At 32.5% G+C, this 18,524-nt stretch overlaps 1 protein-coding gene across 6 annotated transcripts in view; it reads right to left on the bottom strand.

Moving 5' to 3' along the window:
- Positions 1–769: 769 nt before the first annotated feature.
- LOC118181800 (trithorax group protein osa-like) overlaps positions 770–18,524 on the bottom strand; it is a 306,313-nt gene continuing 288,558 nt past the window's right edge. For all 6 annotated transcript variants that reach the window (XM_085809212.1, XM_035350992.2, XM_035350994.2 and 3 more), the window contains 3 exons: positions 16,725–16,896; positions 14,080–14,294; positions 770–6,021 (listed from right to left, as the gene is read on the bottom strand). In XM_085809212.1, the coding sequence (XP_085665338.1) occupies positions 3,778–6,021; positions 14,080–14,294; positions 16,725–16,896 (2,631 nt within the window). In that variant the 3' untranslated portion in view covers positions 770–3,777. The remainder of the gene's footprint in view (positions 6,022–14,079; positions 14,295–16,724; positions 16,897–18,524) is intronic.

Below are 18,524 nucleotides of genomic sequence, written 5' to 3'. Positions count from 1 at the left end.
TTCGAATCCAAGTTGTAGAAGAGCTTTTACATAAATATGATGATGCAGCTTCTGAACAAAAGAATGTTGGCAGACCACCTATAATAGATAACCCTGCCCGTCTTACTGAACGACATTTTATATCCCATTTTCCTCTTACTCCTGCGAAACGTGAGCCTACAAGACAGTGCAAAGTGTGTTGTTCGAAAAAGGATAAAAATGGGGAAAAGATAAGGAAGGAATCACGATTCTGGTGTAGTGATTGTGGAGTTGGTTTGTGCTTGGAAAAGTGTTTCCAGTTGTACCACACAAGACTGAATTACTGAACTACTAATAGGTATTCACTTTTATTTATTTTTTTCATTTTTAGAAAATAATGCTCCACTAGAAGCGAACTTTACAACTGCCATGTTGAGTGGCAGCCCCCTCAAGCAAATACGCAGTGGCTACAAAACTTTAAAAATTTTACCCATGTACTTCAAAATGTCAATTTTTAACTACTTAAGTATATTTTATTTTGTACTAAACATTTGATTTTTCCAATAAAAAAATTTGACAATTTGTGTACCCAAATCATCAAAATAACTTGACAATTAAAGGGTTAAGGGAGGAACTTATATCTTTCTGTTATTTTGTGTTACTAAAATGGCTTAGATGCTTTTAGAAGTTTCACACTTTTTGGTTATTTTAAAACTAATCAATAAATATGAAAGATAATGTTCCCCTACTTGAATTTTTTTAATGATCTCTTAAATGCATTTTGAATATAAAAAGAAACACTCAGACAATATTAATGTTCATCAATGTTTACTAATCACAACAATAAAAAATTTACCTACATATGAAAAACAGATTATTATACAGCAATATGGAACCCAAATTGCAAAACAGCTCATGTTTTTGATGGCCTCACACTGTCCCTATATTAGGACAAAAGACTAAATGACATGTCACGCTAAGTCCACATCTTATTCCCTTCATATACCATCATTTGCAGAATAAAATTTTTAATTTTTCACAGATAAGATTAATAAAACCACTCTCTTGCAGACAGTAGTTTAAAACCTCTACTATTTACACAAAATAACTCTTTACATAAATTACAAAGTGTTGTCCATTTTTATAAGCTAAAAAGAGCCCCTGAAGTAATAACATTTTTTACACATTTTCTCACTTACAAAAGGTAATTTGCACTGGGTAGTTGCACAAGTGTAAATTTTTACCCTCATTGAGGTGTCAAGTCAGTTCACAGACAAACATATACACCACGAATGGAGATGGAAAGACACACAAATAATACTTAGATTAAAAAAGCAACAATGAATATATTTTACCATAAGATCTTCTTACCATATTATTAAGAAATATTACATACGAAGGAAAGACAGATGCATAGCATGTAAGACATTGGCTCAGAATATAAAAAGAAATATAAAATAAAAACGGGATAATTTTATCAAATGAAATAAATGGTTGCATACATTAACAGACAAAAACAAATTTAATTCAAAATTTATCAATAATATTAGACAATTCATTTAAATGCAATATTGACAATGAAAGCAATACCTTAAATAAGTAAACATGTTAATATATATGTAACACAGATTTTTTACAGCAATTTTGTAACTTTGTGCATCATCATCTTTCGATGTATGCAGCTGGAGGTACGGAAATTTGCAATGTTGATGAAATATAAAATTAAAAGCAACAGGAAAAAAAATTATGAAACATAGATTTTAACACGCTTTCTACAGACACACATTAAATTTTTCTATGTAATTAATTGCACAGTTGAAATGGAAAAGAAAAAATAAATATGATTTAAATGAATCAAAAGAAAGTTAATGAATGACATATGAAAATGAATGAATTGGAAACATTCTCCATACTAAAAAAACTATTATTAAAAAGTATTGGTCAATTATTCCATAATGATAAACAAAAATAACATATACTGGAATCAGCATAGGTACTGTAACTCTTTTTTTCTAATCACTACAATACTGCAACACTGCCTGCCCACGATAAGTTTGAAACTTATCAGTTATTTGGTTCCGAACATGCAAAATAACACAGTAAAAAAAATCAGACATTTAACTCAGTACACTGAATTTTCATATCAGGAACCATAACCAATCAAGGGTTAAAAACAAATATAATTTTAATGCGTAACTAACAACCAACGTTCATCCTTTAGACTTGAAAATGTATTTATGAAGCTGCACACATAGATTAAAAAATAAATTAACAATGAAGGGATGAAATGTTTTCGAAATAATATTTCTCACTCCCACAAACCAACTGCATAGGTATGGAATTTTCACCTGCATTTTTTTCAGAGGCAAGTAAAATTAATTTGCTTCACAGTTCAGATCATGCACAAATTTCAAAGTAAATTAAGTCAGCCAGTATTCATACCAATTAAAATTCCTCACAAATTTAGTAAGCATCACATTTACCACTATGAAACCAACATCCACATTTACATCAGGGTGACCATAAAAAACATTAAGTTATTTTTTTTGAAAAGGCTACAATCTTTAGGTTGTGAAGCAACAGTTTTCACAATTATTCAAAATGATTTCAAAGCATTTAAAAGATACAATTTAATAATAAAACTTGGAATGGAGCTTATAAAACATTTTCAAAATTATGAGGAAAAAAACGTACAAAATCTATAATACTCAAAAGTCAGTATAGAACTTTGAAAAAAAATAAGATATATGGAATATTTTCCTTCTGAGAAATGCAATTTCCATACCTCAATTAGTAATACAGTAAATTATTTTTAAGGGGGAATTTCTTGAATTTTGCTAGGAACATTATAAGAAATCACTAATTAGTATAATGCTTTTAACAATTTATATCAACATCTAACAATACGGAAGATAATTTTTAATGTCTTGCCATCTCATTTTTATAAAATATATAAAAAGAAAACTTCATAAAAACTGGCCTTGGGCCTCAATTAAAAACACAAATGGACAGAACATATAACAAGACGGACTTTTTGACAAATCCGAAATACCAACCGGCTGGAGTCGTAACTATTTTCGTAGATGTGCTATTTTTTCCTCTTTTATTTTGTTTAAATATAAAGTGCACAATGGGGCTTCACTTATATGAACACAAGCACTTTATTGTGATGTTTAAGACACATAAGAGTGACTGTTTCTAAAAAAATTCCAACAGTTTGAAATTATTTTTGAAGTTAATAAAATGAATTATAAATACCATACAAATTCAGAACTGCAATAAGACATACAGAAGTTATCAGAAGCTACTATTAGTTCACGAAAATATAATCTGAAAATTTGCATAATATATTGTTAATTTATAAGAGAAATAGCAGAAAACAGTCAAATTAAATATTGAATTCCTTAAATAAATAAGAGACACTTCAGGCAATAAGAAAATACAATATTTTCTAAAATACTCCTTTAAACTACAGTTTTAACATTCATACATTTACTATTTGTAGGCCTAATAAGAACCTAGAGAAGACTTAAATACACTTAAAGATTAATCCCAGCCGCAATTACAGACACAATAAATAGTTTGAGAAAAATTAAGATTTCTCCAACAGGCAGTAAGTTTTTGACACTGACACAAAATGAGAGTGAAGCCCCAAAGTATGTAGCAAATAACACATATAACAACATTATCTATAATGCAGATGAAAATATCAGCTGCTTAAGTAGCACCACTGTGATATTTATCTGCCATTTGTGAGCAACAGGTATTACAGCTTGCTAAACAATGACTTAGTTCAGTGTTAACAGTCTTGCTTGTTTGCTAAGAGACTGGAAGCTGACATGATATATCCGCCATAATTTCATCTGAACAATAAAACAAAACATCTGCTATGACTGCTGCCAATTCCTGGTCCATTACTTGTGACATTACAAGAGAAAGAAGTCGTGGCTGATACCTTATAAACAAACCTTGATTCTCAGGAACTAAGGCTAAATTCTTTAATGTATTGGCAGCTCTTTGAACCATACCTGGAGTAGTACCCATTAGTTCTGGTTTATCTCTCAGTTTCTTTGTACCCTGAGAACTAGCTATTTGGAAAGCATTAGCTTCTGCCTCTTCTATGAAAGCAATGAGATAAGATATACAACGGCTTTGCTCTGCTATGGTTCTGGCTGCTACAGAGTCTGCCTGGGAGATGTTAGAAAGCAATATAACTGCAAATTCACGCATAATCTGATCTTGGCCATAACTAAGAGACTTTGTTAGAAAAGCCAGTAAGTTTTCAATGCGAGACCATGGAGGAGTAGCAATAATGAGATCAACATTGCTTGAAAGCACAGAAAGTTTACAAAGAGCTTCCAAACAAAGTCGCTGTGGCGACAGGACGGAGGACAGTGATCTAGATGGCAGGGGATCTTGAGCATAAGATGATGGACATACAACCCAGTGCAGCAAACCATCCAATATCGGGAGACTTACCTCCTCAGGGAATGGTGACAGGTCAAGATGACCTGATATGTTGGAAAGTATAACAAGCGTATTGTCTCGTAAAACACTGAGTGTGCTCCACCACCATTCTTGTTCATCTTTTAAACTGATGCAAGATTCATTCCAAGACACACTCCCATCAGCTTCTTTTTCATATTTATGATATGCATTTTTTGCTGGTTTGTGCTCATGATGCAAGAGAAGTAGCCTGCCTAATAATAATAAGACACCTGGATTTTTACTCATAACCAAATCATTTCCTGGTACAAAAGATAGGTTTCGAAGAATTGTTGAAACACACACACATCTGCGTGAAAGCATTTCTTGAGAATCATTAATCACACAAAGTGCTGGCTGATCAAAGCAATAAGCTTCATCTTCTAAATCTTCACACAGGAAACGTTTCCGTGATGAAAGAGAGCCTCTCAGTCGTGGAACATTTTCAGATAACTCTGTATCATTAGTTTTCAGAGATTCAACCTTTTCTTTAACTTCATCTATAGCATCACTTTTTTTATTATTCATAATATTTATGGCATCCGTATCACATTTAATTTCTTTTCCCTCATTTAATTCACCACCTGAAATAGAGTCTTCTGAGCTAGCTGGTTTTTCAACTCCATCAATACCATTTTCCCTGTCTTTGTCTCCATCATTTTTATCAGAAATAACATCATCCGATTTCTTACTGAAGTTTGAATTACTTGATTCAATTTCTGGAGCTTCTACAGACTCTTCATCAGATAATGTAAAAGCTTTATCAGCAAGAAAATTGAATTTCTTCAAAACAACAATTGGTTCACCTTTAAATAATAATGACGATTTTAACATATTAGGTTTTTCTTTCAGAAATGAAGGCAGTGACTTCATATCTGATGAAAGCTTTTCACTTTTTAATTTTTTCTCATCACTCAAGTCTCGATGAAATTTAACTTTTTTAGAACAGCTAGCAAAGGAAGTTTGTATATGTGAAGTTATATCACCTCCACCTTTTTGCCAATGCTCAACAGCTACATCAAATCCTTCAAACTTATCCCATGATCTTTGAGGATCAATAAGAAATAATGCTTCATCGTACTGAATTTGAACTGCTTTTTTGCACCTAGTTTTGTATGTAAAATTAGGTGAATCTAATAGTTTAATTTTTCCTTCCCAAGATCCAGTATCATCAGATCCTAGACAGCTTAAGTTGCTGGAAATGTTTTTCTTGTCCAAATCTTCAGAGTAACCAATTTCCACATCATTGGCAAGGTGGAATATTTTGTTCAAAAAGCAACGATAGTGATCTACAAGCACATTGAGTAGACCTGGCAAATGGCTTAGTCCGAAGTAAACTACAGTGTTGTTATCAGCCAACAAAATGGAAAGTGCATCTAAGGCCCATGTAGATTCAGCTAGTAAACCAGATTTTAATGCAAGCATGATTCTCCATGGATCAATTGTACCAAGGCGTTTTGCTGGGCACCGTCTCCGTTTAACTGCAACTGGTTTTATGGCTTCAACTGTATTGGGAGGGAACTCCAACGGTTTTTTAGCCATGGATTGAACAGCTTGGGATGCAGGCAATGACTGAGGCTAAAATAAAAGATTAAAAGAAGTTAATACACTTTTCAAAATTTAAACTAAATATTGTAATTAAAAAATTAGAAAAAATACTCTCATATTGAAAAATTATATGCTAGCAGTATTATTAGCAACAGCAACTAACTACTAAATACTTACTATCCTTTTCCCAACCTCAACAGATAAAAATATCCTGCACTCTTTAAATTGCAAGCAACACCTCAGAAAAGGGATTACCATTGTTTTTTTATATTTAAAAGGTATAAATTATCATAAAAATATTTCAATTTAAAATAATATCTACTTTTCCAAACTAAAAATTTGTTAGAACTTGAAATTTCAAATATCTAATATTTGAATCTCTGTTTCATTAAAAAATTAGTATCAAGAGAAACATCCAAATATTAAAAAAATTATATTGCTATTTTAATGAAATTAAAAAATATCAATGTATGCTTGAAATGTATATTATAACAAAACTTCATCATAATCATCAGATTTTATTTTAGATGCAGATGAAAACGATGATTTTATTTTACATGAATTAAGATTAAACATTTTACAATCAAACTCCTACATGGCATTAAAAACCTATTTTATTTATGATATTCATGATAAAATTTATGGTTTTTCCCTACGTGTAACATGGATACAGGCCAGTTTCCTTTAAAACGTCCTCCACTGGTATTCCTAGCTTTCCGTTTAGTTCCTAAAGGCACAGCACATAATAAAATTAAACAAAAAGATAAGGTTTCCATGAGATATTACTAAGAAGTCCTGAAAAAATGACATTATAAATAACTTCTATTTTCCCTTATAGGCAACAGTCTTTTATATCATACATAATCGAAAGAACCACTGCCATTTGGCTACAATGTTAATTAATAAGGGATATGACTTAGTCATAACTGAATGCAGCCACACTTTTTGACATGGTACAAAAATCCATTATTCTTCAATTATTTTCTGAATAATTGTCTCTAACTATGTGTAAATTTGCATATTTTTAAACTAACTTTTAAGATACTTTGGCTTAGCATTAATTTTATGAATTTAACATTAAATTTTGACTTTCATATACATATATATCACTGGTAGACAATTTCTAAGGATAGATCGTAAACAGCTATATAATAGCACATTAAGTGTATTTGGATGCCAAGTGAAATAAAATAATACCAGAATACTAAGACATAACAATAAAAATAATTTATTGTGCTCTAAAATCTAGAAGGCTTTGAAAAGTGTTAAAGACATAAAATGGTTATACTGTGCTGAATATGTAAAAATGAAAAAAATGCAGTTACCATCCACAGGCATTCTGGCATAATATGTCAATTAGGGATATGGTCACCATGGAGAGCAATGTAAGATTCCACACACTCTATCATATTTTGCATCACATTATCTAACAGCTGTTGGAACAATTTATCCCATTCCTGTCATGTACAGATGAGGATGTCCTTGCTTATTGGAGGGCACTGTTGACCAGAAAGACTTCACCCCAAAGCATCCCGAACATTTTCAATGAGATTCAGAATGTGCTAGCCATATCAGGCATTGAATATCCTTGCTCTTTTAGATACTCCCTGGACAGTGGCTGTTCAATGACATGTTACACTGTCACTCATAAAATGAAATTTCTCACCAACAGCACGACAGAACATGAGGCAGCAGAATATCATTAACGTATCGTTGGCCAATCACAGTCCCAGCTACAACCACGTTTAGGGGCATGCGGCCATTGATCATATTGGTGGCCCATACCATGGTACTGCATCTCAGATACCGGTCCTTTGTTGGATATTTTCTGGACAATAAGCATTACCACTCTCAAACCACATCAGTTGGCATCTATAAGCTGGTACAGATTGAACCATTAAGAATAATACACAAGCCATGTTCTATTGAGTTTAATTACAATGCTCGCGATACTATTGCAAAGGGGCGGTATGTTGCTGTCCGGGCAACGAAATGCACACAACAGTATGGTGGGCATATAGTCCTCCAAAAATCTGGCTACATTTTTTTTTGGAAGATTCACTCTCCAGTAGCAGCAAACAACTAATTTGCTATCTCAACAGCTATGCAGAGCTAGCTCCTTTTTGTTGATAGCACTATGTACCCATCTTTTGCAGGTGCTGCATTGTGAACTTGACCTTCTCCATGACATTTGCTACACATTCTATTTGTTTGAAATGATTTCCAAAGCCTTGAAACAACACTGTGGCTGATGTTAAACTCCTAAGCAACATTTGTTACTTTTACCTTTTTTCAACGTTACCAATAATACGGTTGCGTGTAAAATCATGTATGTGAATATCAGGAAGATATACTGGAAATTGCAAGTTCTCCAAATGAATCTTTCTTGTTAACCATTTGAGTCCAGTGTGCACTTCACTTGTCGTATGTCAAAAATACGGCACAGCGCGATAGCGCTTCTCTTGTTTTGCATCGAGAATGCGAAGACGCTGCTGTTGGTTAGTATACTTGAAAAAAAATTATTGAAATATTCAACTGGTTTCGTATCAGGAGGAGGGGAATGCTTTGGTCCAGGTACTTCAGGAAAAGTATTCGATTTGTTCGAAAAAATTGTATCCACGCATCAATAATATCGTCATCAGAGGTACTTGCAGTTACTTCATCATCATCACTGCTATCACTAATAACTCGTAATCTCTTAGAACGAATGGTGATGTCACTTCCACTATCACTTTCAAGGTCATTACTATACTCTTCATTATCACTTCTCATAACAGTCACTTTCAAATGAATCAGATCTTGACATGGGTTATTTCGTAATTATCAGTATAACACTTGGTAAAAAAATGAAAACAATTTCCAATTCCTTTAAAACAACTGCTACTGATATCACTACAACTGCTCTCAATAATTGCGTAAAGTATACTAACCAACACCAGTGTCTTCACATTCTCGATACAAAAGAAGAGAAGCGCTTTCGCGCTGCGCCGCATTTCCGGCATACGACAAGTGGAGCGCGATAGCGCTTCGCCGGACTCAAACAGTTACAATTTTGCTTTTGAACAACAAAGGTCAGTATGCATCAAATCTTTTATCTCTTTTCTCAGACATAGGCCGTGACGAAAAACAGCAATCCAGAATTAGCATATGCACAACATACCTTACTGTATCCTACACTTATGCTAATCTCCATATTTTCTTGCCTTCAATTTCACAGTTGCTATCACTGCTGCTGTCATCCACCCTTAGCAATTGTTCATATACATATATATATATTGTAAGATATAACATAATATGATGGCTGCTTAAAAAATAATTAGTGATCTCAAAATTAACTATTCTAGATTTGGTGCTATCCCTGTAAATTCATCTGTTCTCCCAAATTCAGGATCTTTCCATGCTATATAAACATTGCTTGAAAAATGAAACTAAAACCTCAAATTAACCAATCACAGGTTAGAGTACTTTCCGCATCTATTCAGTATAAAAACTGCTCGCAAATGAATTACGTAAATCCATTCATTCCCTTAAGTGCTGCTCTGCCAACACTGCACTGCATTGCTTTGCAGATGCCTATGTCTTACTTTTAATCAGTGTACATAAAAATGATTGTAAATGAAATATGATTGGATAAATTCCTTGTCCACAAAATTCATCTGATATGAATTATAAATTGAATAAAATTATATTTTGAAACGTCTACATATGAAAATTTGTGGTTTATGCATTCAAATGCTCATTGCATAATTATTACCCAAACCTGTAAAGAAGGTAATAGTTGGATGGCTACGACAGAGGATTTAATGTGAATATGTAATTAAGAATATTATCATTCTCTATGTAAATATGCTAGGCTTTAATTTACTACTTTGATACATAAAACGTACTTTCATACATTTAATTAAAATTCTGGCATTGCTTTCCTTAAAGTAACGAAAACAGCATTTTTCAATTTCTTAAGATATTTTTGTAGCTCGATTATGTGAAGATTTTTGCCTTATTAAACACAACTTCCGTTTTCCTGAACTTTTGGCCATAATTTACACGTAAGATTATTGTGTAGGGTGACACAACCATCATTAGTTGATTTCAAACGTGACCCTGAAAATAAGATGCCATTTTCTCGTTCAACTTTTTGCCTCTCCACAGTTTTCACACAATTACACACTCTTCTAAATTTCAAACAACAGCATGACCTCCTAGAAAGTGTGGGCTTAATTGATTGTTTTTCATTCATTTCCATTTGTTGACCAAAGATGCGATTCCAATTTTGGAACCACTTTTCTCAGTTTCTGGTACACCTACCAGCCAGGGTTCTCAAATCTTTAGGCAACCCTTTTTGCAAGTGTTGTTTCTTAACTCAGGGGTTGCACTCAAACAGGAAAATGAAATTTCCCGACTTTTCCAGGTTTCCCAGGTAGGTGTGTTTTTAAAAAAATTCAGTCTATCCGCGTAATGTGCATTGGCTGTGCTGAGAGGTAAACTAATTATAGTAACACATGAAAACACAAAATTTTACACACACGCACACACACACACACATATATATACAATAATACATAATCCCCATAGCATTACTATTATAACTACAATAGGAGTTCTTTTCTCCACTGAAGACAGAGATTAGAATCTGCCCAATCTGAATTTAGAAATTTTTTTTTTTTGGCACACATTTTGCAACTAAATGAAAGAAAGACATCTGATGATATTTTAAAATAAATTCAGGTATTTTATATTTATTTAGCAGCACACATAAGCAAAAAATATGTGCATTAAATTTTGTGACAGTATGTCATCATACTGCCAGAATTAGTTTCAGGATTACGCTAGAGAAAATTGCCTGAAATTTGAAAGGATTATTAACTAATAATAAATAAATTTAGAGGGAAGAATCCACATTAAATAGTATGAATAACATTAAATTAAAGTTATATAATTACAATAATCAACGATGTTTTGGCAAATAGTTAAATTAAATGGGTAGACTAGATGACTGATTACTATTTTTTTTTTTTTTTTTTTTTACAGCAAAATGACAAGGCATTTATTAAAAGAACAAAAAAATGGTTTAAAGATTTTGCGGTAAAATCCTAGTACATGCTACAGCCTCTGAAAAAGTATGATATATTACAATATCTGCTTAAAACAAAATATCCTTTAAAAAAAAACTGTTAGTGGAATAGGAGCCAATTTTAATTACCTACAGCTGGCAAAGTTTACTAGACTGTAAACTTGGTAAAATGTTAAGGAGGTCTCTGATGTCCACTAATGAGACGCACAGAGGGTGCTAGCTCTCAGTCTGAAAGGGGCCAAAAGTCTTAGTTTTCCAAGAGGGAGACCTACAGAGGGTTCAAAAAAGGGAAGGCTAATGGGGGCAATCAGGGAAAACAAATTTACCCTGTTTTAATGTACACATTTCAGCTATTAGTTATGTAGTTTGTAATCTAGTGTGTAGGTTTATTTGTGTAATAAACATTTAAAAATATGAAAAAGTGTGGATAATTTCTTTGATGAGGCAAGAAGTAAACTGAGTGACATTACACTCTTACATTTGTGAAACCAGAGATGATTAAATGACTGCAGAGAAATTTCCAAGAAAAGCGGGTAGGAGCCTCTTGATATGATTTTACTTGGAATATAAATTTATTTACGAAAATCAAATGTTTAAGAATACTAAAAAAATAAATTAAAATAAAAATAAATAAATAAATAAATTTAGTAGCACTTCTTGGTGAAATTGAAGATACACCAACTGCTGGTTTAACAGTTCAAATAAAAGATAAAATTGAGGAAAGTAAAATTCTTAAAGATGATCCACAATTTGAACCCAGACTATTAAATTCAATAGTTCAGGAACGAAAAATCAGAGAAGCAAACAAAATAAAAGCTAGGGATACACAATTAGCCTTAAGAGCTCAAAAGGTTGAATTTGAGAAACTAATAGTAGTGCAACAAGAGATAGAATTGGAAAAAATCAGAAGTCAAAACACTGTTAAAGATGAATCTCACATGGATAAAGATGTCATTATAGGTTCTGTAAATTATTTCGAATATCCGATAAAAAGGTGGTAAAACTTTAAACATTCCATTCACGTGAGGATTGAAAAAATAGTTTTTTTTTTCAAACACTGGAGAGAACATACATTACCAAAAATGTGCAACAGGAGCTTAAATCGGAAATAATTGATTAAAAGTTTAAGTGATAAGGCAAATAACATTGTTTATATTAACGATTAAGAACTAAAATGTTACGAAACCATTAGAAAATTAGCATCAAATGAATATCAACCAACTGCTTATGAATATTTAATGAATTTTTGAAAAGGACGACATGATCCCAGAATCATATGTTCAGTTCACATCTAGATTATCTGCAAATTTCCAATATTACTGTCAAATGGGTGAAGTTAAAGACTTTGATACATTGTGTCTACTAATGATTTCGAAAATTAGTTAAAACCTAAGGAGTTAGCTAAAGAAGTTGACCTATATTTTGTAAACAAAGGCAAATCGTTAAAAGAAAACAACTTTTAATACTAATGAAAATATAGCTAAGTCACTCCAGTCTTCAACAGAATGGAAATGTATCCTGCCTTATGAGAAACAATGTAAATAAAAATATCAGCCCAAAGACTTATACAGTACAAAGTCTGTAGTCCGAATGTCCATTATCCGGAATGATATATAATCTGGACCTCAAAGACACAAACTATTTTTGGTATGATTTACGCATGCGCACTAATGCGCATTTAAGCATGCGCGTTGGGAGGATGTGTCTCCAGATACGTTAAAGAATGCTTGGCATAATTTATTGACAGCTGCCATATTTCATTGTGAGGACGATGAAAATGACAGCCGCGAATTCGAAGGTTTTCGCACATCGCAAGCTAAAGGTGAAATTTTCCAGCTATTGGATTTCGTAAAGAAATGTGGAGAAGCGGTAATAAATGAAGATGATATAACAGAAGTTTTTCATTGAAATGACAATGCACCAATAATCAATCAACTAACAGATGGCAAAATCTGTAGTATGGTTCTAGATCCAGAAAATAACGCTTCCAATAGGTGGAACTTTGTAACTGAACAAGAAATTATGTCTGTTTATAGAATTAAAAAGAAAGTATTAGCACACACACACACACACACACACAAAAAAAAAAAAAAGCAACTTAAACACCTTACATCGAAAGAAATGTTTAATAAAGTAAACATATAAATATTAAGCTTTTTTTTGTAAATTTTGATACCCTTTAGATCATACCTGCTCTTTATTTCATAAATTACGGTTTCATATTTTTAATTGTATAATTTCTGTATGCCATTTTACAAGATTTAATTTGATTATCTATAATCCGGAAAAACCCCTAATCCGGAATCGCTGAAGTCCCGATGAGTCTGGATTACGGACTTTGTACTGGATATGTAATGTTGAACTGCTGCACATATGCAACTAAAGAACTGTGATTATTATTAAACTTCAATTAGCCTATAATGAAGGAACATGGAACAAGAAATTATCTGAAAAGTTAACTTTAAATTCTCCACTTTAATGAAATGAAAGAAAATTTCTTACATATTAAAGCTCTACCATATAACTGCATTTGGCAATGCAGCATTATTTTGCAGTGATCCAAAATTTCAAATTCTGTCCCAGAATTTGGCTTAGGCAACTGAAAATTAAACATTTGTTTTCTTTCTGTTTAATTAAAAAGAATTTAGCATGTAAATTGCCTTGGTTCCATATTTTTTTAAATGCACTGAATTAGCTGCATTTTTTCCAACCAATTTAATGTTTTTAGCTTGAAAAACATTTCTTCTTAGAGCTGGCCGGGGGAGGGGACTACACAATACACCATTCAATAAAGTACATTATACAAGAAAATGTATGCAAGTTTAATGTGCTAGCTAGTATTCATATGTCAGGACCTGAATTTTATATTTGTGGAAAACTTATCAAACAATATTTATGTCTGAGAAAAGTATTTTTAGATATAAGTAGAAATACTAAATAGCTAGAAAAGTGAAAACTAATACAATCATCAAAACCTTTCCTGTAAAAATAAATATAATACATTTTACAAGGCTAACCTGTGATTTATTTGATGTACTGCTTTGGGTAACAGATGCTGTATTTTGAAATTTTGCTGGAGCTTGAGTTGTAGGTTGATTATTCAGCCATGACTTTCTCACTCTGGCAGTCTCTGGATTTTGTTTCGCATCTGATGCTGTCATTTGAGTTTTCAAAGGTGGTCTTTGCCCTGCATGTGGATGATAAGTATACTGATTTTGTTCTGGAAGCCATGCTGAGGAAATACATTAATAAGAATAAATATGTCCATAAAATAAATATATGTAAACAAAACAAAATAAAAAGATTTTTTATAACAGAAAATGGGAAAATGCTCTAGAATAAATAAAGAAATAATCAAAATAAAAAAAATTAAGATACGCATACACTACATTCACGCCAAAAATTACCTTTTACATATACCAAATCATGGATTTCTGAAAAACTGAATTATCATAAAATTGATACTATGTTATAAGAAGAGTTCAGAGGGAATAACTCAGAATAAAATTAAAGCATACGAATTTAACATAGAATGTGGTCTCTCAATTTGTACTCAAATATCGCAATGTGCTTTCATGGTAGCAATAATATTGCTAACCACAGTCTGAGGAATTATGTTCCACTTCTCCAGCAATCTGCTATTCAGGGCATTCACACCTCTAGAAGGAAACTACAGTGGATGGACAAAAATATGGAAACACCTTGTGAAATGCATGTTTGAAAAGAAAGATTGATTTTAATGAAATATGTAGGTGACGCTGGCGTTTTTGACTACTGACGCCACCTATACAACTTCGTAAATGTGCTAAACAGTTCAGTTGTTGTCGGAGTACTGTTATGTGAGGTTGTCATTGTATTATGTCAGAGTTAACAGACGAGGTGTTTAATGTTTCAAGAGGTACTGTATCGAAGATTTATTCCGCATTATTGAAAAGCGGAAAAACATCATCTGCTAAATCACAGCGCGGACGAAAGTGTGTCCTAAGTGATCGTGACAGATGATCATTAAGGGCAATTGTGACGAAAAATAAGAAGACCACAGCTGCAAAAGTTACTGCTGAAATGAATGTTGTGTTACCAAACCCTGTGAGTACCAAAACAATTAGAAGGGAGCTTCATAAACAGGGAATTGCTGGCCGTGCTGCAATTGAGAAGCCACTCATCAGTGATGCTAATGCCCGTAACAGGAAAAGGTGGTGTTTAAGTCATAAAGCCTGGACTATAGAGCAGTGGAAGCGAGTAATATGGTCTGACGAGTCTTCTTTCACATTGTTTCCCACTTCTGGTCGAGTTTACGTCTGGAGAACGCCATCTCAAGCCTATAATACTGACTGCTTGTTGCTAAGAGTGAAACATGCCGGGGGTTCTGTTATGGTTTGGGCAGCCATATCGTGGTTCTCTGCTAGCCACATGATAACTGTGTCAGGGCACATGACTGCCAAGACTTATGTGAACATTTTGGCCGATCAAGTTCATCTCATGGTAAAAACTTTGTTCCCCGATGGTGATGGTGTCTTCCAAGACGACAAAGCCCCTTTTCACACAGCTCACATTGTCCAGGACTGGTTTTCTGAGCACGAGGATGAGTTGTCCCATCTCCCCTGGCCACCACAGTCACCAGACCTGAATATTATCGAACCTTTGTGGTCTACATTGGAATGGAAAGTGCGTTCTCGTTATCCACCGTCAACATCGTTATCTGAACTCGCCACCGTTTTGCAGGAAGAATGGTATAATATTCCCTTGGCAAACATATAGGAACTGTATTTATCCATTCCGAGAAGACTGCAAGCTGTTTTGGATGCCAATGGGTTTCCTACACCATATTAAGCAAAGAAACATGTTTTTTTAAAGGTGTTTCCATATTTTTGTCCAACCCCTGTATCTCTGTGCAACTGGTTTTCTGTAGTCCTGCAAGTTCTCGTTCAGATCAAGACATTTTGCTGTCCATGCTACTCACTGCACGCTTTCACTTTCAAGGAATTTGTCAACGAGGTTTGCATGTTCTAGATGAATATTATTGACTATGAATAAAAAGTCAGACACACATACACCCTTGAAAAGTCTTACATAAGGTTCCAGACCTTCATCCTCTCGCCAAATAGGTAAAATTATTAGGTACATTATGCTTACATACAAAACCAAAGTTAGAATGAAGTTATGATAAACAAACACTAAACATACTTACGAAAGAGCTAGCATTTTATTTAGGAAAAAAAATATTTTAGCGATTGTTTTTATTTCTTGGCATTTATGAGATTTTTCTCATTTATGCATAATAAAAATATTATTAACCCCCATAAAATATTTATGTTTTAAAAATTCATTTTACCTTTTCTAAAAATTTCTCCATACAGGTAATATTATAGACATTAAGCTTCCATACTTTATGGATCTATGATATGTATTCCTTTAGCTGTTCTTAAATACTATGTCAACAAAATTGTACAACAGGATTAAAGATTTTTTAATCACGCAAAAGAAAAAAAAAAGATATAAGGCATTATAAACTACATCAAAGGAAACAAAATATTCAAAAGAAATGTGTACAAATAAAAGGTGACAATGTTGATAAATTTTAAAGAAAAATGGAAAGCTGAATAAAGAAGCCCCAAAATGATTATTTCATGCAAGTTTAAAGGGAAAAAAAATTGAAACATACCTCTTTGTGGTCTGTTACCAAACTGATTACAATAAACTGTATTATTAAATGGCTCCTTACTACTTCCTTGTTGTGTACCATATGCGTTAATCTTTGGTGTGACACGACTGTACTGATAGGATTTTGAACTGACAGTTCCATCATGAGAAGACAGATTTCTGCTTTGATCACCCTGTAAAAAGAAGTAACTAAAATAAGCTTACTCTTAACTATAATGAAATGATATTTTAAGACGTTTTAGATTATCAGATGAGATAATTCTTTTGAGTTTAAATGAAAGTCTTTTTCAAATAACTTCAATAAAATTTAGTATAAAGAAACAACAACAACGAAAAAAAAGGGGGGGGAATAAACTTCAAACAACTTGGTATAAAACACACTACAAAAATGAAGCATAATTTTTAATATATTATATATCAAACCCCAAAGTGTATCCAAATGTTTATTAATTTATGTAAGAACATAAAAATAAATCAGAGAAAACTACCAAAATCTGTTACACTAATACTTTCACTGGTTTACACAAATTTTGCATGCAATAATTTGTTTACATGCTACAATGGGAAAATACAATGAAACATTACATGATAATAAAATCTCCAATATCCGAAATAGTTAATTGTGTTGAAAGAAAAGAAATTATTCATAAATTCAATAACACTCTAAAACCCACACAGTAAATGCTAAAAATACTGTGTTTTCGAACTTCCAAACTTGCATTCGTGCATGTACAATGACAAAACACAACTGCTGTTTATTTCAGCAATAAATTCTATTGCAGATTTCCTTAAAATCTACCAGTGAACTTGATAAAATATGAATCTTTGACTAAATTTCTTCAACTTTTATGAAAATGAGATAATAATGTTAAGTACAAAGAAAACTTATCTAAATTTCATGATTATCTATATGAAATACACCCAGCACACAATAAAAAACTTACATTCACGAGTGTACACAGTTCTTAAGATGGTAATCTTTCAAGTTAATAATTATTTTACTTGCTAATGAATAAGCTCTTGATATAGTTATTCTCTGGTGAACATTCTATAATTCAAAATGTTCAAGTATTAAATATATGGAAGCTCCATTTTGATAGCTATACTATTAACCCCTTCTTGGTGAAAACTTCTATTGTTGAAACTGAATTCATCGCCACTCACATGTCGCTTTAAAATTCTGCGATCTTTTTGTATTTCTGAAAATATTGTTAAGAGATAGCGTAACTAGTCCTAGTTTCTTCACAATTTTCGCAGTGAGGTTTCCTGTCTTGAATATAATGTTATTAAATATCCACGTGATATCTGTTAGAATTTCAACTGATAAAGTAAGCAAGAATTTTTTTTTATTAAATAAATGATTTTGGTTTTGTGATAAATGTGGTTTTTATGCTCTGAAGTCCAAGGCAAGCTGTAAAGCTGTTTTAATGGTAAGGTTGGAAATCCATTTTCTAAAGCATTTTTTACATAATTTTAATAATTATTTTTATGTAGATATTTATACTAAACATATAAAAACAATAGAGTTAATAAATATAGTGTCATACTGTATTTTCTTAAGTTTAAAACTTGGGTGCCTTGCAGGGAAAACTGGTGACCATAGGACACGATATCACATATTTGACCACCTGTAGGTCCAACAAAACCTGCTTACTGTCAAAAAAACTTTCCCATTTTTGAATTTAGGATAGAACATATATTAATTTTCAGCAATAAATGTTTTTTTGGGGATCAGACATTCGAGGGGAAAAAAAAAACCAACCAAAGGGGTTACTGTAAACAGTTAAACTGCTACTTTACT

This window comes from Stegodyphus dumicola, chromosome X2 (assembly GCF_044657685.1).
Source record: "Stegodyphus dumicola isolate Sdum_Otavi_A_Nest chromosome X2, ASM4465768v1".
Taxonomy (NCBI): Eukaryota; Metazoa; Arthropoda; class Arachnida; order Araneae; family Eresidae; genus Stegodyphus; species Stegodyphus dumicola.
Note: the sequence above shows the minus strand (reverse complement) of the source record. Positions and strands in the feature narration are given on the sequence as shown.